Genomic DNA, 23,295 nt, shown 5'->3' with positions numbered 1-23,295 from the left:
TAAATAGCGCTGCCAATCACACGAGGTCCCGCCCCCACCGCTCCTACAGTAAATATTTGTGTTTGGGCAGCCGGCTGTAATGGTGGACGACTGAAGGGGAGGAAGACGGAATACAACTCGAGTGAAGAAAAGAGGAAATCGGTCGAAAGTCTGCTTTTGACTTAGGACACGGGTTTCGTCGAAAATGGATGAACTTAAACATCAAGTCATGATTAACCAGTTCGTCCTGACGGCGGGTTGTGCAGCAGACCAAGCGAAGCAGCTACTGCAGGCGGCACATTGGCAGTTTGAGGTGAGGGAAAAAGAAAATGAAGTCTGCACGCGGCGACTGTTTATGTTTGCGACGATCGACTAGCTAGCGCCTGTGTGCCTCGCCAAACATTCCTACCTCGTTGTAGTCCAACAAACGCGCTTTTCAAACATTTCACTGTAATTGGAAGTTAAATATTAATTTTGCACACAAGATAAAGCTGTAGCAGGGTTGCGAAACGCACTCCCTGAGCATATCCAATTAGACTTCACTCGAGATTAAATTCTATAATCCGACCCACGGTAGCGTTGTTCATGTGTGTGCAATTCCGCAATAAATGGCCACCGTTTTGTCTTGCAAACCCGGACATGCAATTGTTTCGCCACATGCCTGTTCTATTGCGAAACAAGTCACGATCGACCGTAGCGTTTGGCTTCTCTGTTGACAATAAAACACACAAAATGTAATCTAACTTCTGTTTTGTTTCGATTTTTTTTTTTTTAGACTGCCCTCAGTGCCTTTTTTCAAGAAACAAATATCCCATATGGCCATCATCATCAAATGGTGAGTTTGGGGTGAAAATAAATCTTTAAACTTAAAATGTTGATTTCTTTATGTAGTTAAACAATCGACATAAGCATTAAACTGTCCTAGGTTGTATGAAGGGCGATACCGACCCTCACAGGCTGGGAGGGTTGGTGTGTTACTAACAATAACAAAGCACATGTCGGCCATGTTGTGAGCTTCCAGAAATACTGTAAACACACACAGGCATCAGCCACGCTGACACAGAACCTCCAAGGAGGAAAAAAGAAGGAACTACTAATGCTTTTTAATTAAAAAAACGGTTTTTTTCATTAGGACATTCGTTTTAGTTGAGAGCGGAAAATACACACAGTGTTTCCTGGAAGAGGGGCAGTGCCTTTCTCAATAGTCTCACTGTGCTTGCATTCATTTCATTTGCTTGTTGCTACTCCCCCCTCTCTCATGACACATCAGCAACCTTGGGAGGGAGGGCAGACACAACATTGTAGGGTAAAGTAGAAGGTGTCGGGGCTATATAAACACACACACACACACACTTTAACCTTTTGAAATGTCAAGCACCGCAGTGATTCCTTGACTACCTAGTTTGTCATTTTATAATCAAAGAAGCGTACCCTTAAATACAGTGTGAACACATAGCATTACTGTTTTGACGTATGTCTTTAAAGGGCGTGGCGTAGTGTGTAACTTCAGGAGGCCATTTACTATGTTTGGTACAGTCTTGAGTGTCTTCTCCTTGCGAGGAAGGAATTGAAGTATGAATATAAGAAGTTATGTCCTCTATCCCGCAAGGGTCCCTCGTAAAATAAATTGGTGTGATATTTGTACGCGGTAGGTAGCAGATTCTGTTGTCAGTATCAAATTTCAAATCAGACCGCATGCCTAAACTGTTACTTTCCTTTCATGTGCATTTCTTATTTTAACTGAAAGTCATTCATTAAATCAAACTCCATTTTAGGAAAGACATTACGATGAGTAAGTAAATCACAACGCTACTTAGTCATCCAATTGCTGGTTTGTTTACTTGTAGTTACGGGGCAGTGCGTTTTGCCTTATTTTGAATTTTAAAGCCACTTTAATTATGTTTTCATAACAATGTGGCTCCTGCTCATCGTCCTGTCCCAATAAAAGTATCTTCAATTTAATACATTCCAATCTTTAGCAGACATCGGAGCGCCTCCCGAATATGTGTGGTGTTGTGTTTAGAGGTGTGTTCTTGCGTAATCACAAATTCTTCTTCTCTTTTTGGCTTATGCCAACATGCACGCCTTTCTCCTCCCGTGTGCTTTATCATGTATTTTGAGGTTGCTCATTGTGTGTGTGTGCATGTGTGACTCACAACACTAGTACAGAAGGGTGGCATGGCCAGCTTGCATGTCACATTGTTCATTGCTGTAGAGATTAAATTCAGTCTGCTTCAGTGTTCTCAGTCTTAATGATTATCATGTAAAATGGCAATACTAACAATTTTTTTTATTAGTAAACCATTTTGTTGCAACTATAATTATGCAAAATAGCTAAGGCAAGCTATTTTTTTAAATTAATTGATGAGAATAAAACAATCTGTCTCTGAATGTTCTGAACACTTGCTTTCATTCCAGGGTTGGAGTTGGGGTTAAATTGGCTCATGTTATTCATTATTTATAAATAAAAAAAATAAAATAAAAAAAAGCTAAATATTTGGAACTGAGTTGACAATGCAAGTACTGCACTGCCCTTTGCCTCGATTGCATAAAAGACCAAAATCAACTCCAGGCCATTGCCAGAATTCTCAACCGTCAGTGAACCGACTAATTAGTTCCTCTGCCCATCTCTACTCGCTAGTCAGTCGAAAATGTCTTGTCTGACCAGGTTGACAGTGCAGGCGAGGTGTCTCTATAATGATAGTTTTCTGGCCTAGTTAGATCACAAACTGGTACCTTGAGAGTGAGATGAGAAAAATCTATCCAGCTCCATTTTTGACATCAATGGAGGTTCTCTTTCAAATATATTTTTATTTTAACCATGGCAACCGAGCATCACTGGTGTGGGCTGTTCCTAAAGGTAGACAAGCCTTCACATTCCGCTTCACTAGTGTGCCTTTTATTGACAAAAAGTCTCTTAATGTTACTTGGCACACACACACACACACACACACACCAGAACAAGAAGAACCATGGGAGGATTTAGCTTGCTAAATCTCTTGTCGTCATTTAGGTTTTTTTTTTCTTGACTGCGTGTGCTTCGGCACGCCATGTAAACGTGCTGCCCTTAATCGCACACACTTGCTGTCAAGAGTGTTTGTTTTTCCTTACATGTGTGCAGTGTGTCACTCACAGTGCCCAACATAAACCCACATGTGGGACAGTTCAACGGTTATCTGTTTTCAAATCGTAGGATTCATCAGGGCGTGTTGACGTTCTTCTACTAGGGTTTGAAACGGCAGTTAGGGAAAAAAATGCAGTTTTGTGTAATCTTTGATTGATCCTATCTGCATGTCATGAGGTGTTCTCTAAGATCTTGGAAGGAAAAACAATTGCTCTTCCCAGAGCTCTGTGTTTCCATGATGATACATTCTCCTCATACAGCTTCTATGAACATGAGCAGTGAATCCTCATGTGACCAGAAATAAGGAAGTGGCCCAGCTGGATGACTTCCACAGCTGTCCGGGAACATGTGACCCCCCCCTATCATCATGTGACTCAGCCGAGAAGCTAACACAGTGACAAAGCCTGTTTTAATCCTGCCACAGTTATGGCAGTTAAAGAAAATGCGGCAAGGGACCCATGTGGTTTCCCGGGAACAAAGTCGGGACTGGGTTGTAATGGGACAAAGACAAAAAAAAAAACTAGAGCACCCTAAAATGCTGTCATAAAAAAAAAAAATCTTGTTAGATAGCACCGCCTCCTCTTATGGATGAGTACCCCCATACTGTGTGATAAAATGTCAGGAACACACAAAGTTTATTGTGCCGTGATTGCTGGTTATCACTACCATCAATGTGAATTCAGCGCATTTTATTAAGGTCAATGTGCAGTTTCTTTCGAGCAACCAAGCCTTTCTTTCACTTCCTGTGGGTTTGTCGTGTTTATCTCCGAGATCAGACTTGGACGTCCATGCTCACAGATGCAGAATTTGCCATTCATAAATCATGACGGGACCGCATCGACTGTCTGCTCTCATTTCTGTGTGTCTGGACCACCTTCCATGTGTCGTCACACGTTGACGTTTTCGAGATGATGGGTGAATAAGGGAGACTGTTTGCACCGACGCGTCTAGCTAAGTGGAGTATGCCAATGCCAGGTATTTGGCCAGGCTTACTAAGGCCTGCTTTGTATGTCAGCCACAATAGACAGACGATAGCATAGACAATATTTAATGCATTTTACCCAATGTGTGTGCTTTTTGTCATGCACAGGAGCAATCCCATGGCCGTGCACTAGTGGTGAGGCTGCCATGCCAGGCAGTTGGCCACATCTGAAGTGGCTAGCTAGGGCAGTGCTCTTTCTTGTTCCAGCATGTTGCCCTGCACGTTTCCCGGAGCACAGCTTTCCCAGAAGCCTAACCACTCGCACAAAGGCTTTTCAATACACACATCTTAGCGGAAAGATTTCTGCTTCCAATTCACTTCTCTCATCCCTACGCTGCGGTCAGGCCAGGAAAACGACTTGAAACTTTGAAGCCGCTTGTCTTCTGCAGCTAAACATTGCTGTCACATTGGCCCGTTTGGCAGTCTGGCTTGGTCAGCTGACATTTGAACACAGACTAGCTAAGATTTAATCTTACTCTTCCTGTGCTCTCACCTTCACAAGCTTAGTTCATCCTTTTTCCTGCTTTCCTGGATCACGTTTGTAAGCCGTTTTCTCATCCTGATATTTGTTCCGAGCAGTGTACAATCCCAAGTTTGCCGAGTGAAGCAAAGTAATGGCACTAGACTCGTTCAGATAGTGACAAATAGTGTTTCTCTTGGCAATCTGAACCCCGAGTGCTTTCCTTGCAGCTGCTCTCACTCGTGATGACCTTTGGCCCAGTTTCCGTAGCCGGTCTTTTACCAAGCCAAACTATTTTCCTACACATGAGTGAACTACGGCATCTATTGTTAGCATGCTTGGCATTGTAGCGCGTACTACAGAGTGCAACAAATGTTCCATTTAGTCTCCCACTTGTATCATTTTCCCGTCGCAGGCCTCCTAATGTCTTTCCGTCTTCCTCGTGTTGTTTCACTGTACATTTGACATAAGCATACAAAAACACGAGGTGGACTGGCTAATGATCAACTGTGTGCACAGAAGGGATTTCAGCTGCTTGAAGCTGAGTGGGAAGGAGTTGAAAGGTCAGGGTTGGTAACTGTCTTAACTTCCATGCCGGCAAGAAGTCGATTCATTGGGCGAATGTTTTCACTTTGCGCAGTGATTAACTCATCCACTTTGCCAGTGGAAAAACAGGAAAGTTATCTATTATTATGTGTTTCAAGTTAGCCCGAGTTGTACACAAGTGCCATGTTGTTGCTCCTCTGTTAGACTTTTGACTTAACTTTCCCCTCATAAACATTCCATCCAAAATAACGGCAGTGTTACAAATTGCAATCTTTATTTTATCAACAGTCTGCTTGGTGCAAAACATTTCTTCATTTGCAAATGCACTTTATCTCAGGGAAACTTGTAGTCTGCTTTCATTTCAAAACACGTATGTGTCTTTTTTTAAGGTCTGTGTAAACTTCTGGTTTCGACTATGTGTCTCAACTTGCCGGAGCAATAGGAAATGAGCAGATTGCCATTCATATATTGTAAAAATTAAAAGCCTGGGAGTTTGTCCTGTGGTGTAGCATCACTGAAGATAACGTAACGTAATATGTAAAATGAGAGAACCCCCACTTGGTCCTTTAAGCTTGGCACACACTCGGAGTATTTCTCAGGAATGCGTTTGGTGAGGTTTGAAATACCTCCCATGTCATCTGTTTGCACATAAACAAACACGCAACAACGTTCAGCTCACAAACGGTGGAGTTTTTCGGTGAGTCGAAGCTCGCCATTGCCTATTTCTGGTACAGCATCGAGTGTGGCTTGCCAGGCGATGACCACAGAGCCTCAAAGATCTGCGCTCTTTCCTTACAACAGTCGTCCCCATGGTAACGCCTCGCTTGTTGGCTGTGTTTTGAACACAAACTCCCAACTCTTTGTTATCGCCGTGTTTTTTCCCCCAAATGGCTAGATTACTCTTGAACTTAAATCACTCTTTGATTCGATCACTTAACATTGCTCGGATTATACCCGGCAGCGTTTCCACTTGGAGCATTGGCTTCTGTCATTAGAAAGAAAATCAATCATCCTAATCAGTTTTTGATTACCGTATTTTCCGCCCTAAAAGGCGCACCTAAAAACCTAAAATTTTCTCAAAAGCCGACAGTGCGCCTTATAGGCCAGTGCGCCTTATATATGGACCAACTGATGAATTTGTTGATCCATACTGGTTGTACACAGTGCTCTGCCAAACTGTTTCAGTACGTTTTAGTACGACTAGTAAATTACAAGGTCGCATCGCTTCCCAGCATTACGGCAACTGTAGTCAGGGGGCGTCACCGAATAGCTGTTGTACCCGCGAGGCTATTTCATGTCAAAATAGGCTGCTCTGTTAATGTTTCGAGTAAATCTACTGATCGATATGGAAGGGAAACATAGGTAAGTAGTACCAATGCGTTAGATCGAACTTTAGTCAGTTCCGATCATTTTATAGGAGATCGTTTGAGAAACGCGATTGTTTACACTTTGCTGAGGCTCATGGGAGATTGCGAGCTGAGGCTCGTGAGACTTTGCGGATGGCTAATGCTATTGCGATAGCTGCTATACGTACCAGGCTATTTCATGTCAAAATAGGCTGCTCTGTTAATGTTTCGAGTAAATCTACGGATCGATATGGAAGGGAAACATAGGTAAGTAGTACCAATGCGTTAGATCGAACTTTAGTCAGTTCCGATCATTTTATAGGAGATCGTTTGAGAAACGCGATTGTTTACACTTTGCTGAGGCTCATGGGAGATTGCGAACTGAGGCTCGTGAGACTTTGCGGATGGCTAATGCTATTGCGATAGCTGCTATACGTACCAGGCTATTTCATGTCAAAATAGGCTGCTCTGTTAATGTTTCGAGTAAATCTACGGATCGATATGGAAGGGAAACATAGGTAAGTAGTACCAATGCGTTAGATCGAACTTTAGTCAGTTCCGATCATTTTATAGGAGATCGTTTGAGAAACGCGATTGTTTACACTTTGCTGAGGCTCATGGGAGATTGCGAACTGAGGCTCGTGAGACTTTGCGGATGGGTAATGCTATTGCGATAGCTGCTATACGTACCAGGCTATTTCATGTGAAAATAGGCTGCTCTGTTAATGTTTCGAGTAAATCTACGTATCGATATGGAAGGGAAACATAGGTAAGTAGTACCAATGCGTTAGATCGAACTTTAGTCAGTTCCGATCATTTTATAGGAGATCGTTTGAGAAACGCGATTGTTTACACTTTGCTGAGGCTCATGGGAGATTGCGAACTGAGGCTCGTGAGACTTTGCGGATGGCTAATGCTATTGCGATAGCTGCTATACGTACCAGGCTATTTCATGTCAAAATAGGCTGCTCTGTTAATGTTTCGAGTAAATCTACGGATCGATATGGAAGGGAAACATAGGTAAGTAGTACCAATGCGTTAGATCGAACTTTAGTCAGTTCTGATCATTTTATAGGAGATCGTTTGAGAAACGCGATTGTTTACAGAGGGCTCGTTGGTTATTGGCTAGTGGATGCATACCGCAACCCTAGTCAACCTCAGTTTGATGCAGTATAGCTTCTATTTTATGCGCCTTATAATCCGGTGCGCCTTATATATGGACAAAGTTTTAAAATGGGCCGTTCATTGAAGGTGCGCCTTATAACCCGGTGCGCCTTTTAGGGCGGAAAATACGGTAACTTTACATTTATTGCTCAGCACGTAGTAAACATAAAGTTAAGCATTAACTGTTGTTTCATTCACTTGAGTTTTTTTTGTTGTTGTTGATAATTATTGTTGTTGATACTTATCGTACCCATTTCCTTGCTCTGAACAGCTTCTTTGCAAATGTGCATCCTTTATTTGTTTACAGTACACAGTCTGGTGCTGAAGTGACCTTTACGGTACAAATGGAGCATTGTTCGTTTTAGACAGTGCATGGAAAATATTTTTTTCCACAATCTCAGTCCCCCCCGAGCAATGTGGTTCTATAGTCAGATGTTGTTAGCATTTCAAAGTAATTCGGATTATTTTGACCATTTTGGAATGTTAGAATTCCTCACTAAATTCGATTAATTCCAAAGAGGCATTTTGTTGTTTTCATTCCATGATTAATTTTTGGCTAATTTAATGTGACATCGTTGACAAATATTACATTCAGGCAGTTTGTTCCTAATGATCCCACCGTGGCGACAGATGCTTTTACATTCCTTTCCGATTCTTCTGTTGAGTCTCAAACAAAAACTAAACGTGGCCTGGGCATGTGTTCGCAAAACAATGCAACTGCGTATGTTTATGGATGAGTCAGAGGTCTTGGCAGACAACCTGAGAGGACAGGTGTCAGGTTTTTGCCTTCATTTTCTATTCAAGGACATTGAAGGCCTCATCCACAGTGACCCATCCAGAAGATAAACAAATCCAGACATTAGCCGCCACCGTAGTGTGCTCACAAAAAGCCGCACAGTAGAGGTCACGGGTACTTTCTAGGGTGTCGTTTTACCGCAGGAAACGGCCTCAAAGACATGAGCCAGCACTTCCTGACAGGAGTGCACCATGCTCACCTTACATAACGGTGTGCCAAAGGGCGAACCTATGGTCCAGTCCAACCTAGCCAAGCGTGACCCTGTGAAATTTTAAGCAGCAGCACTTTTAGGGGGCACGCTGGTTCACTTTCAGCCACCCCCTTGTTCGAGAGGAATGCCATTCTCCTGTTGTTTTTCGGACCACCGCTCTGACTCCGAGGTCAAGCGCGTGGCAATCTACATGGCATTACAGGATACAGTGGCTCAGACTGAGGTCTGTGCCATGAAGCCTCAGTGTTTTCCAGCCTATCCTGTTTTTCAAGATTTTAAATTACGTAGTAGTACTAGTTCACCAAGGCGCTTTGTTTTTAGATCCTGGCCAATCGATCTGCGGGCTGATTATATTAATGAGCCTGCAGTGACCTATTTTCTTTTTTTTTAAAAAAAGTCTGTGACTTGGGTGTGTGTCCTGTTTACCATTTATTTTTAAGTGGTAAGCCTCCTGGATGAAGGCGGCTCCACCTTTGCCTCCCGCTGGAATACAGCAGGTTGTTGTTTTCCTTGTCACAAATGTCTTGGAGGAAGCTGGGCATGGAGTTGTGTGAAGGAAGTGGGGGAAAGGCACAAAACATTGGCCCTGCAAGCTTCAAGGCACTTGGTTGCTGTTTTTGGTACAGTCATGAGTTTGGTGTGTGTGTGTGTGTGTGTGTGTGTGTGCTTTGTGTGTGTTGCCTGGCAGCACAACAGCAAGACTGCTGGCACACAATAAGATTATTTTGGTGTCTATTCATAGTGAGGAAAAAAGAGACAACCTGGTCGCTCAGTGAATCATGAATTGATTTGTACGTTTATACACACAAAAATACTCCCGAGGGTGTCACTTGAACCAACCTTGGAGAAACCGGATGAAAAGAGGCGGCAAAGGGATGTTTGAGCTTCTGAGCATCATCAGCGCATGGTCAAAATGTCTACTTCCTGTTTTGAAAAAGCACTAATCCGTGGTTTTCCTTTCCTACCCTCAGATGTGCACGCCAGCCAACACACCAGCGACACCCCCCAACTTCCCGGATGCCCTGACCATGTTCTCCCGGCTCAAGGCGTCCGAGAGCTTCAACAGCGGCAGCCCTATGTCGGCGTCGGCCGCCACTTCGCCCCCGCCGCCGCAAGTCGGCGGCTGGGGGGTGTCACCCAACGTGCCCAGCGTGCCGCCACCCCCGCAGGGACTCTGGACTCAGGGGCAGCCCCCCACACAGCCCTGCCCCGCCTGGCCCACGGGCGTCAACCCCCACGCGGGCGCCGAGCAAAAGGCAAGCGTAGCGATGGAAGCGGAGAGATGAATTGCCACGCCCCCACCAACCCCCGCCCAACCCCGGAGAGGCGGGCGATTTGTCTTTCCCCCCCAAAAAAAAAACAAAAAAAAATGGATGTGGCAAGAATGGACGGACAGATATGGAAAGACGCAAACCAAGAAAAACTTTGGGTGAACAATTTCAAGAGGAGAAAACCAATGCAAATATGAAAAGTAAAAAAAAAAATAGAAGATACGCACACACATAGTAATAAGAGAGTATGTGAAATCTTAGTTTTTTCTTACATAAATGACAAGAGAAATATTTGAATTTGGAAAAAAAATAGTCGTGCCCAAGGATTCTATGTTCAAGGACGTTCAAGGCAGCAAATTTTGTAGTTTTTGTTCAGCCCCTCTCCCCAACCTTTTTTTTTTTTCCCCCCCAATTAATGACCCCCCTAACCCCCCCACTGGTCTTGTTGTGTTTCCACAACTGTCTGTGCTGCATGACGACAGAGGAATTTGCAATGCAGTGTTTTAAAGTGACTGAAGCATCTTGCAGCAGTGTGCACGTGTGCGTTTTCGCTCCAGAGAGCGTCTCTGGTAGGAACCCGTACGTGGAAAATCTATATAAATGTCTATGTAAACACAAATACACACGCGTTTAAGGAAACGCCTCCATATTCTCATCCCCATCGTCAAGGCGGGGCTTCTTCTTACCTCACCTGGTGGTCACCTGACTTCTTTTAGCCAATCAGGGATTCTTCTTAAACCAACCGTTGGCGCTGATGACACAGGACATGTTCTTAACAATTTTGGGGCATTTTTTTTTTCCCCCCCCAATCTTAAATGCAGATGCCTCTTTTGGTTCATGCTAGCTTATCCGCAAATACAACGGCTTATTTTTCAACCGATGTCTACAGCTGTATACTTTTGAGATGATGGGTTGTACAAGGAGAAAAACAAACATCACTAGTGGTTTAATATAACATTGTTTGTAACGATGATAGTTTTATTATCTGGGAGCCGAGGCGGTTCTGCGAAAGCAGCTAGACTGGCTCTAGGTGGGGGGAGGGGGAGACGTGACTACTCCATTTTTTGACTCTTTGTAAACATTTTGCATGACTTGTCAATAATATCTTTTATAGCAAAATTACACATGCTTTCCAAAGCTAATAATGACAGCTAATTTCAGTTGGATCATCTCAAGATAAAAGAGAAATACCCCTGACAGGTTGCTTGAGATGAAGACATATTAGGGCCACACAAAAAAAAAGAAAAAATGATTCTAGAGAAAAGTTGTAGGATTGCAAAAAACTACTTTTGGGTGATAGAAAAGGCTACAAAGCATAGTTAAGAAAAGGGAAGTTGTAATATTTAAAGAAAACAATGGTTTATTGAGACAATTGAAGGATTTCAAGTACGATACCAAAAAAGTAAGTATTGTAAGATTTTATTTGCTTATTTTTGCTATAGTGGGTCTTTTTTTTTTTTTTTTTTTAAGATTTTTTCTCCTACAATATGAATGTTTCTCACAAAAATGTGGCTATTTGTTTTTCGGAACAAAAACTATTTCTGTTCAAACCTTTCTCAAAATACAATTTTAATTTTGTATAATAGCAATGTCCTTTTCTTCACTTTATGACTATTTTTCTCAAAATGATTTTTTTGTATAATTTTACAATATGCATTATTTTTGTGTGGCCCTAATTTGTAATTCGAACTTTAAAAAAGACAAGATGCTTGTGCACATGTGGAATCAGTTGCCGGTCCTCCGATTTGTTAAGGAGGGCAAAGGGCAACTCAGTGGGGCTGACCCTGATTTATGGCAATATATTACATGCAGGGTCCACCCCTGGTTTTGTGTTATTTTCATTGTTTTATTTTTGGAGATAAATAATATTTTATCTTGCTGGTGGATGTTTTTTTTTTAAGTCAAACAATTAGGGCAATTTTGAATCTAATGGAAAAAAAAAATGTTCCTTGGTTTTATTTTGATCAAACTTGTTTATCAATTCGTCTTTCCCTTGCTTCCTACTTTATTTGGTTAAATCTGAGTGTTTTTCTGGGTTGGCCTGTTCATAAATGGTTTCTCATGTACGTCCACTTCCCCCACTTTGTATGACTGTATGAGACCATTCCCACAATATTTGTGGACTACCTGATAATTAACTTATCATTTTTGTGAACCTAAATAAATATTGTTTGTCAACCTATTGAAAAAAAAAACCATTGCTTTTAATGTGTTAATAAAGATCTTATGTTATGATATTTTGAGGAATTGTTAACTAACCTCTTTATTCTTTACCCCAATAAGGTATTTTGGTAACACCTCACCCCGAAAGAGTGCCACAGATGAAAAGCAAAATGAAGGATAGAATAGAAGGAGACGAGTTCAGCTGCAAAGCAAGCAACCGGTATGTCTCCTTGAATCGTTGACTCCTCAGATGTAAACACAAAACACCAGCTGTCCACAAGCTTCCAACACATTAGCACAAGCACAGTAAATCCAAGACTCCATGTTCTAAACTGACGTTCACACCACTTGCTCCTCTCTGAGTACTGATGATGAGAGCATGTGCCAATTTGTCAATGTTCTAGTTTCTGAGGATTTGAAATGTATGTCGACAATTGCAACACAAAGAAGAACACTAATGAACACAAGTTGACCCAGATTTGTAATGAAGGCCGTGAAAATCAGTACAAATAAATGTAATTGCCACCTAATTTGACAATTGATTAGTTATGAATTAATTGTTATTTCTCTGCAAAGGTTGCCTTATTAAGATGCAAGTAGCTGAAAAATTGAACTCACCAGCTAGCAGAACAGGGACAGACAGTGTTGGCACCTCACACTCCTCTCGTCAATCTCGATTGCAGACACGTGACCCTTCACCCGCTATTGACCTCTGAGGGTGAGCTGAGGAACAAAATTGTAATATTTGTCACAACCATCTGCCAAACACTGAAATAACAATCTCATTTTTGTCCATTTGATTTTACCCCCTTTAGAAGCACAAAATACCTTTAGTCAGTGCTTACTAGTACTAGTGATCTTTTTTTTACCATGTGCTGTAGTTACAGTAATCAAACTAAAAGCTTTTAAATTACAACAAACATTCCGTGTTTTGTTGCAATCAGCCAAGTGTCGCGTCACATTTCACAATTTTAATCTGACAAATCTTTACGCAGCTTGTCTGCGTTTATAGCTGCCAAAGATTACAGCAATGTGTGCGAGACCGCAATGAACCCGCGACAATGGCTGTGTGCCATTCCGGCCACTCTTGTGTCCGAGATCCTGAGTGGAACACAAAGCCGGCTTTCTTTCTGCTCTCGCTGTTGTATCAGTGCTGCCTGACTGCATGCATTAGCACCAGCCTCAACAAACACACACACACACACACACACACACACTGGGGGAAGTGACATTCCCATTTCCTGTAAGGCATCTGAATGGCATGAGTAAAATGATGTACTGTAGCAGTATTCCAATACAGTAGGACCAAACCAATCCCATTTAAATGCAATGTGAGCAAAAGAACAACTGCAAGCCTGTAAACTGTAGATTAGCGCGCACGTTGCCATAGCAGCAGTTTTATCAGAACTGCTTTCAAAGAGCCACTCTTAGGCTTTTTGTGGATACAAAGAACAAAAAAAAAAGCTTGGTAATAATTGATGAATGAAAACGTTACTCAGACGTTTACTTAATAACTCGTTATATTACCGTCCAAATGCGTTTACTGCGGACTAAATGCCGTCACTCAGTTAGCTTGACATTTTTTGTGTCCCCCCAATAAAAAAAAATAAAAGGCTTTTATTCAATGTGCAGTCACAGAAAAGCAGCCAGCCGGCCGGGCCTGTCCAAAGTAACTCCACCTCCCTTCTGACAAGAGGAGATTGGAATGCTTCAAATTAGATTTTCCAAAGTGAAGCCAGACAAAAGTGTCCCATAAAAAAACATTTTACAGGTGAACGAGCAGCTTGTTACCCTGCAGGCTATCGCCACCACAAACATTCTCACACACATGAAGGCAGCTGTTCTTTTGTACCCGAGTGGAATGGTGGCCCATTTCCAAAATATGACTTACTGTATATGTGACTCAGTGTGCACTTCTAGCTTAGTCTGCTTTGTATCAAACTCGTGTGTGAGGCAGATCTACGCTCGCAGCCATTATGAAACATTCATGATTACCACAGGGGGAATTTGAGAGCAAGCAGAGACCCTGCCAATTGGTTGTACAGAACATAAAATGAACACTTAACATGAATTTGACCATTAGACACATACTGTATATAAACAGTAATGGGATTATTAAATCCACAACATTGACTTGCAATATCTTGTTTGTATTGCCTTGTGGCTTGCACCCTTGATTGCAATTGACAGACTCCATTTTTAGTTCCATCATTTTTGCCCAATGTCTATTTCTGATCATTTCCAAACCATCTACAATTGGAATGTGGACAGTTGTGTAAGTCCAACTTGTGCTCCAGTAAGATAACGTGCACATGTGAGCTGAATGTGATTCACATGTGGCCTTTCATAGTGCTGATCCCGCATGTTGGCACAGTGCCTGACATTCTCTCGCTCGTCCTGTTTTTACCCCCAACCCCCCTTTCTCCCTCACGAGAGTGGCGCAATGATCGCAGATGTCCAAGAAAGACAAAAGAAACTGTCTCTATTTGATGACATCATTGCTTCAATAAGCATGCTAGCGATCATGGAAAGAAAGACAAAAGAAACTGTCTCTATTTGATGACATCATTGCTTCAATAAGCATGCTAGCGATCATGGATCAGATTCCAATTCTTGCCAAATTCAGCTGCTGTCCAGGAAATGGCCACCACAATGTCCGATCAAACACACACACATCATATGATGCCATATTTCACTCAGTGACCTCACTAACTAGATGTGATGTCTCAAAGCAGTAGTGGCACAGGATGATGTCATCATTTGAAGCTAGGACACACAAAGCTCAGGCAATGACGCAACGTCCGGTCTGAGCCACAACCGAATGGCGTCACCGTGGACAGCAAATAATCCTCAGCTACTCGTCTACTGTACGGTCGGCTAATCACAGATTGACCTAGATCGAGCGCAATCATGATAGCGTGACGCTCAAAGAGCCGCTTCCTTTCCTAGGCCTTTGGTTAGCTGTTATGTAACTGCTTCTCGTGACGTCTTTAGCATCCAAATGTGCAATTTTATTTTTTTAGGAGTTTGTAAAAAAAAAAAAAAATGCACTAAATAAACTATTGCACCTTACTAATGATCCTTTACCATAAGAACATCATATTGGGATCTCTGATGTTTAACTTTCCTGTTAAAAAAGCAAATCAAAACATAAAACAAGCCTCTCATTATGACATCAGGAAAATAATTTCCAATTCATCCCTTTTTTGGATTGCATCTCATATGATTGTGGAAATGTACCTACAACTGTATTTGTAACAAAATGCTATTGCAGCAAATGTTCACTTTCATGGAACACAAGCCGAGAGGCAACATTTGCTGCTGAATAATGAAGGTCATTAGGCACGGCGGGTTGTGTCGAGGCTCCCCTGTGTGACTAATACCCCGACAGGTGGCACACACACGTTTTATTGTTATTTGATATCTCACACCTAACTGAGAAGCTAGTTCGCACTGCAAGAGCTAACCGCATAGAGGAAGTGAACTGCTAATATCTAGCCATCCTTTTTACTGTTGAAACCACTCAATCACTAATGGCTATTTACATTCACATCAACTGTCACTGAGTGGGAACCCAAAGATGGCAAAAGCATGAAAGTCAGGCGAGTGAACTGTTATATCATCAGTGGCTTGGAACTAAGTTGAGATGAATACATACATGCGCAAGCAAATAGATGGATGGATTGGTGTTGTTCCCCTGCAGGATTGGTGATGTCATCCATGTAAACTGAGGACACTGAAAGCCTCATCTCCTGCTTGTTAGTGTGCCATGATGACATCTAGTGGTCACAAAACACACCCACGTTGGCTTTTTCATCTGGGGAGTGAAATATAAGTGCAATTTCAATCTGAAGCAGGAAGAATCCTGCAGTTTTTTTTGTTACTGACATCACCATGATGACAGTGACCCGACAACCAGCAAGCACCATAGGAACAAGGCAACACAAAGCTTTAAGGATGTCACCACCAAAGCGTTGCACGGCGTTAAAAGACAAAGGTGTCCCAATGAGGTCACAAGATAAGGCTTCATGAGGTATGATCATGACGTTAATGCTGACATACTATTGACATTTCACAGAATTGAAAACACCTTTAAAGTCATTCTTTCACCCCGAAATCTAATGTACACCTTTATTGATGTTTCAATATTGTGAGCTTCCTATAAATTATCGGTGGAGTCCTCAAAACATAGTCCTCCTGTTTAGAACTAATGTAGTTTACACTTGATCTCTATGGAACCAATTTAAGATTGTTTTAACATGTCTATCTGACATTTTCTCATACATTTAGCAGTATAGGCGTTTGTGATTTTGATAGGTTTGTTTTGTTATTTTTCAATACCACTGCAATTCCTTGAATTTGATTCAGTACTAAAGAAGACATCAAAAACTGACTTTTTAATTGTTTGGCTCTTGGGTGCCTATTTAAATATCCTTTGCAAATTATTATGTAGTAAAGCTTTTGCCTTATGTTCGAGAGAACCGAGTTCGAGTCTTACCAATTTTAGCTCAAAGACTGCTTTGTGTGGGGCTCGAAGCATAGTCTCCCGATCGCCGGACAAAGTTAAAAACCATTTTGCCAGGGAAATTCGGCGATTTTGTTTTGGTAGTGTAGGCACAATTTTCAACTTGCTCAAAAAGAAAATTACAAAATTACCAAGGATTTCAGAACTCTGACTGGTGAGGTGGATAAAACTTTCCCCTTATGTTTGGGAGAACCGAGTCCGAATCTCACACTATTCCAACTGTAGCTCAAAGACTGCTTTGTGTGGGGCTTGATCCATGGTCTCCCGATCACCGAGTAAAGTTACGATTTTGCCGGAGAATTTCGGCTTTTTTATTAGATAGTGTATTGTACATAGACTACCGTGTTTTCCCATGCATAATGCGCGAAATTTAACTAATTTATTGTCCGAAAATCTGGGGTGCGCATTATGCATGGGTACAACAATTTTTGGAGAAAATCTCCCTCGAAATAAAACTTAAAATCACACCTTTCTTCTTGTTTGTTGTCAATCGCGCATCGCATTCAGCCATCCTGCCCAACACAGTCAGTAAAATTCATAATTGACGACACATCGTTTGATGCGATGGTGCAATCCTTGATGGTGTGTTATTGTCAAATATTGTTTGTTTTTTAATCTCCATCGCAAACCGGATATTATACGGAGGCCCCCATTACAGATGCGCAGAACGGATGCACAAGACACGTCAGCTATATAAAGAGCGAGAGTTCAGTTCTCTACCTAAATGCGTATTACAGGTAATATTTTATTTCACAACACTTTGCCTTGTTCCTTTCTTCTCTGCTGTTCACTTCAAACACGCTCCATACGAACACAATGCTCTCGTATCAGACGCTTGCTCGATCACCTGCTCGTTTGCTGTCACAATGTACCCTACACAAATCCGAAACATTTCTTCGCTATCGAGTTTGCTACCGCATGCGCAGTGATACTGACCGGCAGAATAACATCCGGTTGTTCCCAAAGATTATCTTTTTTCTGAAATAATTTTACGTTTACGGACTTAAGTAAGAGTCAAAATTTGAGTGCGTATTATACATGGGTACATGCTTTTTTCCAGCATCGACATGCCATTTTCCGGGTGCGTATTATGCACGGGGGTGCATTATGCATGGGAAAACACGGTATATGTTCATGTAATGACGCCAAGCTACTGCAAGATGGCAGTGCCCCCATTCACTTGTATGTAACCCAGCGTAAAATGAACATGTCCATTTCCTTTTTTTTTTTTTATCATTGCTGTTTCTTTAATGTAAATGTCATTTCAATTCAGTTACAATATGGTTTTTAGAACTTAAACATATGAGTACTTTACTGTACATCTGTTTAGTTTAAAATATCATCACATAAGCAGAATTAAATAAATACGTAAGTCGTACGATATTAAACATATAGGCTTTTGACTCGATAGTTTATGAAGCGAACAAGCGAATGGGGGCACTGCCGTCTTGTGGTAGATTAGCGTCATTACATAAACCGCTTTATTGACGATAGTCAAAAGCCAATATGTTTGATAATATATTAATTAAATTATATATATTGTATTACCGTTTTTTTCCGTGTATAATACGCAAAATTTAACTAATTTATTGTCCTAAAATCTGGGGTGCGCATTATACATGGGTACAATTTTTTTTAAATTTTTAAAAAAAAAATTTTTTTTTTTTTTTTTTTTTTTAAGAAAATCATGGTACTGGTACGAGTATTGATTTATGTATTGTTCTCTTCTTGTCATGTTGTGAAAGAATGTGGGTTGAATAAATACCGAAAGAACAATAGTGTTTGTACTGTGCTCTGGTCATTTCGTCAAAGAAGGGATAATAGTCCTCTTCTCTTCTTGACTGACAATGAATGTGATAGCTTAATACAATCAGCAAATAACAAAATGCGTATTACAGGTAATATTTTATTTCACAACACTTTGCCTTGTTCCTTTCGTCTCTGCTGTTCACTTCAAACACGCTCCATACGAACGCAATGCTCTCGTATCAGACGCTTGCTCGATCACCTGCTCGTTTGCTGTCACAATGTACCCTACACAAATCCGAAACATTTGTTGCGGCTCCGAGTCACGACGAGGGGCAAGTTTTGGTTTCCAAGGGTGTTATTATTCCTCTTCAACGTCTCTCCCATACAGAGCCGCCTTTTTCACATGTCCGCACGTCACTTTCCTCTCTTTTCATCTGATCGCGGTGGTGCCTTTATGGGCAGTCGGAGAAATCAACGCCAACAAAAAAAATACATCCAGCCTAGTTAAGACCATACCAAAGACTATAAAAATGGGACCCATTGCCTCCCTGCGTGTGTGACGATCATTGGGACTTAAAAAAAAAAAGAAAAAAAAAAAAATTTAAAAAAAAAAAAAAAATTGGGTGCGTATTATACATGGGTACAGGCTTTTTTCCAGCATCAACATGCCATTGTTAGGGTGCGTATTATACATGGGGGCGTATTATACACGGAAAAAAACGGTAATTAGATTATCTAAAATTATAATATAATTATATTTAATAAACATAATAAAAAATAAGTAGGATTTAAAGCTTGGGTTACGGTTCATACTAGAGTTAGGGTGTCAAACTAGGGTTTAACGCTAGGGTTAGGGTTTCAAGGTAGTTTGAAACCCTGACCCTAGAGAACTCGTTGTGCTAATTTTTTTATTGTAATCCTCATGGATTAAAAGTGCTCTCCTCAGTATTTACGTCATATTGAACTTGTCATAGAAGTGTCGTTTTCTGCTTCTTTGTTACAAGCTCATTTAGGGTGAAAGGACAGCAGTGATTGAAAGACTTGGATCAATGTCTACTCAAATTCACACCATCCACCACCACAAAGTTCAAAGATTTATTGTGAAAATACATTTGGTACACAAAAAGAGCAATAAGAGGACACATTAGGTCAAAAGAAGCCAGTGCATGTACACAACATTTCTGGGGGAGAATTAAAATCATTAGGGAGTTAAAAATCACAAGCTGGCATGGATGAAGTTTAGACATAAAAAATCTCTAATAAAGTTTGTGCTCGTTTCTCAAAAAATGACTTCAAATTTTAACCATACACTCACTAAAATAAATTCTGAATCATTCCTAATAGTGTCCGGAGTTGGATTTCTGTACATGGTTTAGAACTAAGTGTTTTTTAAAAGCAACCACGAGTATTTGGAAAGGAAACAGAAAAGTCACAGACTAAAAAAATAAGTATTGTGTCAGGTTTGGTTGGCAGGAGCCACAGTAACAGTGCACAATTGTCTCGAGAAAACACTTCACCTAAACATTAGCTACATTCAAACAGACACCAGCAGCGTGTCCCGCCCACTCGCCTGACCTTTGACCTTTTCATACTTACATTCATGCTATTACGTGGCTGAAGGTCACCGGGTCAGGTCGGGGGGGAGCGCTCGCCGCTTGATTCTGTACGTCACATGAGTGTGTTTCCGAGGAAGATGAGGCTGCTGAAGACAAAGAGCGACCATTACAGAAGGTTAAAATGTAATATATAATATGACTCTTGATAAAGGGAATACAATATTTTGCCCCGCCCATAGTTACATCACATTGAAGACAATCACATGACATGAAAAGTACACTCACTGAAAGGTTTAAGCTTGATAAAGTGGCCCTGCAGTTTCTTCAATTGGTTCTGCAAATTCAAAACAAAGTAGAAAAAAAAGTGTCATGTAAAGGTTTACGGTACATGCTCACCTTTACCAGCATTTGCTAACAAGTGACATTTGCATGACTTTTATTTTTTACGGACACTCAAATAACGTTAGCTGTCACAAAGTTGCTGATATAGACACATGGACCAAGACACACAATAATCCAGTCCAGGCTAAAAGTAAAAAAAGGATAATCATGATGCCTTATGGCTCAGTGGTCTGATGTAATCATAATAAAACCAAACAAATAATGATATACCTCGTAAAGGCAGTTTGTGTGACTTGCGGCGATGCACCATGACGCCGATGAGGAGCGCGGCGCCCACCAGGATCACGGCCAGCACCGAAAAGCTACTGATGGCCGCCAGCTTCCACACGTCTGACGTTTCCTCCACCAATTTGCCTACGGTTGACAAATCACAACTCTTATTTGGGTTCAGTTGAGGCCTTACTTGAAATAACCTTGGCGGTTACGCAGGCTCCCTCTAGTGGTGAGCACACTAAGTTCAATTCAGTTGCAGTTCATATAATGATGTCTCACATGTGTTGCACGACGGTGTCTTGGGGTACTGCTTGCAAGACGCACACGGCACGCACGCGTCCAGATCGGAATTCCAGAATTCCGAGAGTCCACATTTACCTACGCACAAGAAAACTTGTTAAAAGAGCAAGAGTAATGGATAACACATTGCACCTACAAATCGCCCCCCTCTAAATTTAATCAAATTGAATACAAATTTAATCATCTGACAGTATACATTACGAGAAAAAGCCAAAAGATGCCCATTAATTAAAAACAGTAGAGGATCACTAAGTTACTGAGGCAGTCAATTTAGTGTTAAACACGACCGTGTGCTGCCATCATGTGGCTGAAAGTGGACGTGCACCCCAAAATAAACTTAATGGCATTACAGTGTACTGAACAAAAAAAAACTGCTTCCTTGGGCTTGTTAGTGTTTCTTCCACGGCACGTCACCCAGATGAAAACAAGATGGTGTTTAAAGGGGAAAGGCTTCCTTTCCGCCCGCCCGCCGTGGACACAATGGAAGTCTTCATTTGTTTGCATGACAGCCAGACAGATGAACGCTTCAATGTGTGCCCCTATTTTTTTCTGTCTTTTTAAAAAAAAAAGATAATTACAAGATATCAGAACTGAACGTTGCACGCAATATCCAGTTGAGTAATTTCACTGTATTTTAATGACCAAAACGTACATTTTAGACAGAAAACCATGAAAAAATATACAAAAATGAAATACTGCCCAGTGCCGACTATTATATTAACATCCAATGTGAAACGCCATAAACGGAATGAGTACTTATTCTCACGATTTTTTGACATTGTAAAACTCTCAAACGCTTTACAAGTTGTACAAGTCGTGTGTCGACGTCACAGTTGTATGCTGCAGAACCAAGGTCCGTTAGCGGTCCGTTAGCCCCCACCCGATTTTTTTTTTTTTTTTTTTATCTTTAGTGTGCTAGTGCAGCACAGTGTGGTTGGAATGCGTAGTCGTAGAGCAAATGTGGCACCAGCAGAGGAAGAACTCCGGGAATGCCCAAGGTCAGGAGGAAGGAGCGAGCGTAGGCGTGACCGTCAACTGACCCCCGTCCGACAAAGCGCGTCTGCACCGCAACGTGTCGCAACGCAGCAAACTGTCGCGTCACGCGTGTCCGCGCTCACTCTGGGAGTTTTCTCGCCCCTCCGAGGCTGCGTGTGCAATCTGGCGCCGGCTTTCGCATTCCTGACGTTGGGGAGTCTCGTCTTTTTGGGTGTGGGGATGTTGCGTTTTGTCATAAAACAGACGGGGGCGGGCCAAGCAGCAGCTGATATCCAGATGTGGGAGACTCAGTGTTTGGAGTGGCGGAGGACACACGCACGCACGCGCACGCACGCCGACACGCATACAAGAGAGGCGCTTGAAAGCATCAGGGAACGATCTGAGGGCGAGCAGTGTTTTGCTATGAACTCAGCCTGCTGTCCTCCATCGGGATTCAATGCAAAGTCTTAGCAAAACAGCCGCACTAAACTCTTTGTGTAGGACCAATCTTGTTAGTTGGATTGTTTATATCGACTTATGATACAGGCCAAGATAAAAGTCAATCATAGTTTGTGTATTATTATAGAAAAGTCAATCATAATTTGTATCATTGACAATATTTTAAGTGATATTTCATATTGTATGGTTATTTTATTTTTGTGTTAAAACGCTTTGGCAAAGCTACTATATAACTCGAGATGTATTGTATGTAGATTGATGAGCACGGGAAAGCAGTGGTTTTCACAATCCCTGAAGGCATCACCTTACATTGTGGTGCCTTCGGAGTCGGTCGGAGCTGCTTCGGACTGTCCTTGAAGGCATCACCTGACATACACCTAATTACAGTAGCTGTACTGTATATTAAGTGCGGTGTTGCCTTTAAGGTCAGCCTGAAATCAGAGTCAAATCCAGCTACAGAGGAAAATTCACGTGTTTATTATCGTTAATGATGTATTTTCTTTGTTTCGTACCCGAGTGCGCTACTTCGGGGAGGACCGAGAGTTGAAGGACAGTGCATGAGGCGGATGATGGCTCTCTGAAATCAGGCCATCGGAATGCGGAACCGGTTAACTATGTAAGCCGGTAAAGGAAACTCTGCACACGCACACACACACACAGAAAAGACACACAGAAAAAGAAGCTTAAATCGAACAACCAAAACTTACTTTTTTGTGCCCACGTGCCGTGGAACGCGCTCAACAACGCCACAAAAAATCCGCAAATTGTGCATAAAGCGTGGGAATCCATTGTGTGCGCGCGCTCAAAACACACCTATTAAAAATAATTTAAAATATGTTCACGCTTAGAGCGAGGAGCGCGCGGTGGTCGTCAGCATGGAAAAGTGAACATCACGGAGTGACTCACCGGGACCACTGTGCTCCGTGTTTTTTAACACTGGAGAACACACCCACGCTCACTCACACACACACACGCGCGCGCGCGCCATGAGTCATTTCCTATCCACTTTACACTGCTCCACTTCACTCGGAAACTCCACCAGTGGACTTTTTCTCCCTTTTTCCCACATTCAGT

General features: G+C 41.8%; 2 protein-coding genes across 5 annotated transcripts; one reads left to right on the top strand and one right to left on the bottom strand.

Annotated features, from left to right (window-relative positions):
* Positions 1-39: 39 nt before the first annotated feature.
* Positions 40-12,059, top strand: ubald1a (UBA-like domain containing 1a). Its single transcript, XM_037278381.1, has 3 exons — positions 40-292; positions 755-814; positions 9,580-12,059. Exons 1-3 carry the CDS (start codon positions 185-187, stop codon positions 9,892-9,894), a joined length of 483 nt encoding a protein of 160 aa, XP_037134276.1. The 5' UTR covers positions 40-184; the 3' UTR covers positions 9,895-12,059.
* Positions 12,060-19,397: 7,338 nt separating this feature from the next.
* LOC119138351 (tumor necrosis factor receptor superfamily member 12A) lies at positions 19,398-23,174 on the bottom strand. Of its 4 annotated transcripts, none has more exons than XM_037278378.1 (5): positions 22,929-23,174; positions 20,767-20,865; positions 20,485-20,628; positions 20,158-20,206; positions 19,398-20,015 (listed from the first exon to the last, which is right to left on the bottom strand). In XM_037278378.1, exons 1-4 carry the CDS (start codon positions 23,008-23,010, stop codon positions 20,166-20,168), a joined length of 366 nt encoding a protein of 121 aa, XP_037134273.1. In that variant the 5' UTR covers positions 23,011-23,174; the 3' UTR covers positions 19,398-20,015; positions 20,158-20,165. The 4 variants fall into 4 exon arrangements, with proteins under 4 accessions (XP_037134273.1, XP_037134272.1, XP_037134271.1 ...); XM_037278377.1 differs by having other exon boundaries at positions 19,398-20,018; positions 22,929-23,173; XM_037278376.1 differs by lacking the exon at positions 22,929-23,174 and adding an exon at positions 21,906-22,890.
* Positions 23,175-23,295: the final 121 nt, after the last annotated feature.

Source organism: Syngnathus acus, chromosome 19 (assembly GCF_901709675.1).
Source record: "Syngnathus acus chromosome 19, fSynAcu1.2, whole genome shotgun sequence".
In the NCBI taxonomy this organism is placed as follows: domain Eukaryota; kingdom Metazoa; phylum Chordata; class Actinopteri; order Syngnathiformes; family Syngnathidae; genus Syngnathus; species Syngnathus acus.
This window is presented reverse-complemented; position numbering and strand designations above follow the sequence as displayed.

Bases quoted from the DNA above. Each gene is read 5' to 3' on its own strand.
- ubald1a (XM_037278381.1), top strand. From the start codon at position 185: ATGGATGAACTTAAACATCAAGTCATGATTAACCAGTTCGTCCTGACG. The intron at 293-754 runs GTGAGGGAAAAA...TTTTTTTTTTAG, and splicing joins CGGCACATTGGCAGTTTGAG to ACTGCCCTCAGTGCCTTTTT. The intron at 815-9,579 runs GTGAGTTTGGGG...TCCTACCCTCAG, and splicing joins ATGGCCATCATCATCAAATG to ATGTGCACGCCAGCCAACAC.
- LOC119138351 (XM_037278376.1), bottom strand. From the start codon at position 22,128: ATGCGTGTCGGCGTGCGTGCGCGTGCGTGCGTGTGTCCTCCGCCACTC. The intron at 20,866-21,905 runs GTGAGCGCGGAC...TCTTGTGCGTAG, and splicing joins GGGGCGAGAAAACTCCCAGA to GTAAATGTGGACTCTCGGAA. The intron at 20,629-20,766 runs GTGAGACATCAT...TGTCAACCGTAG, and splicing joins GACACCGTCGTGCAACACAT to GCAAATTGGTGGAGGAAACG.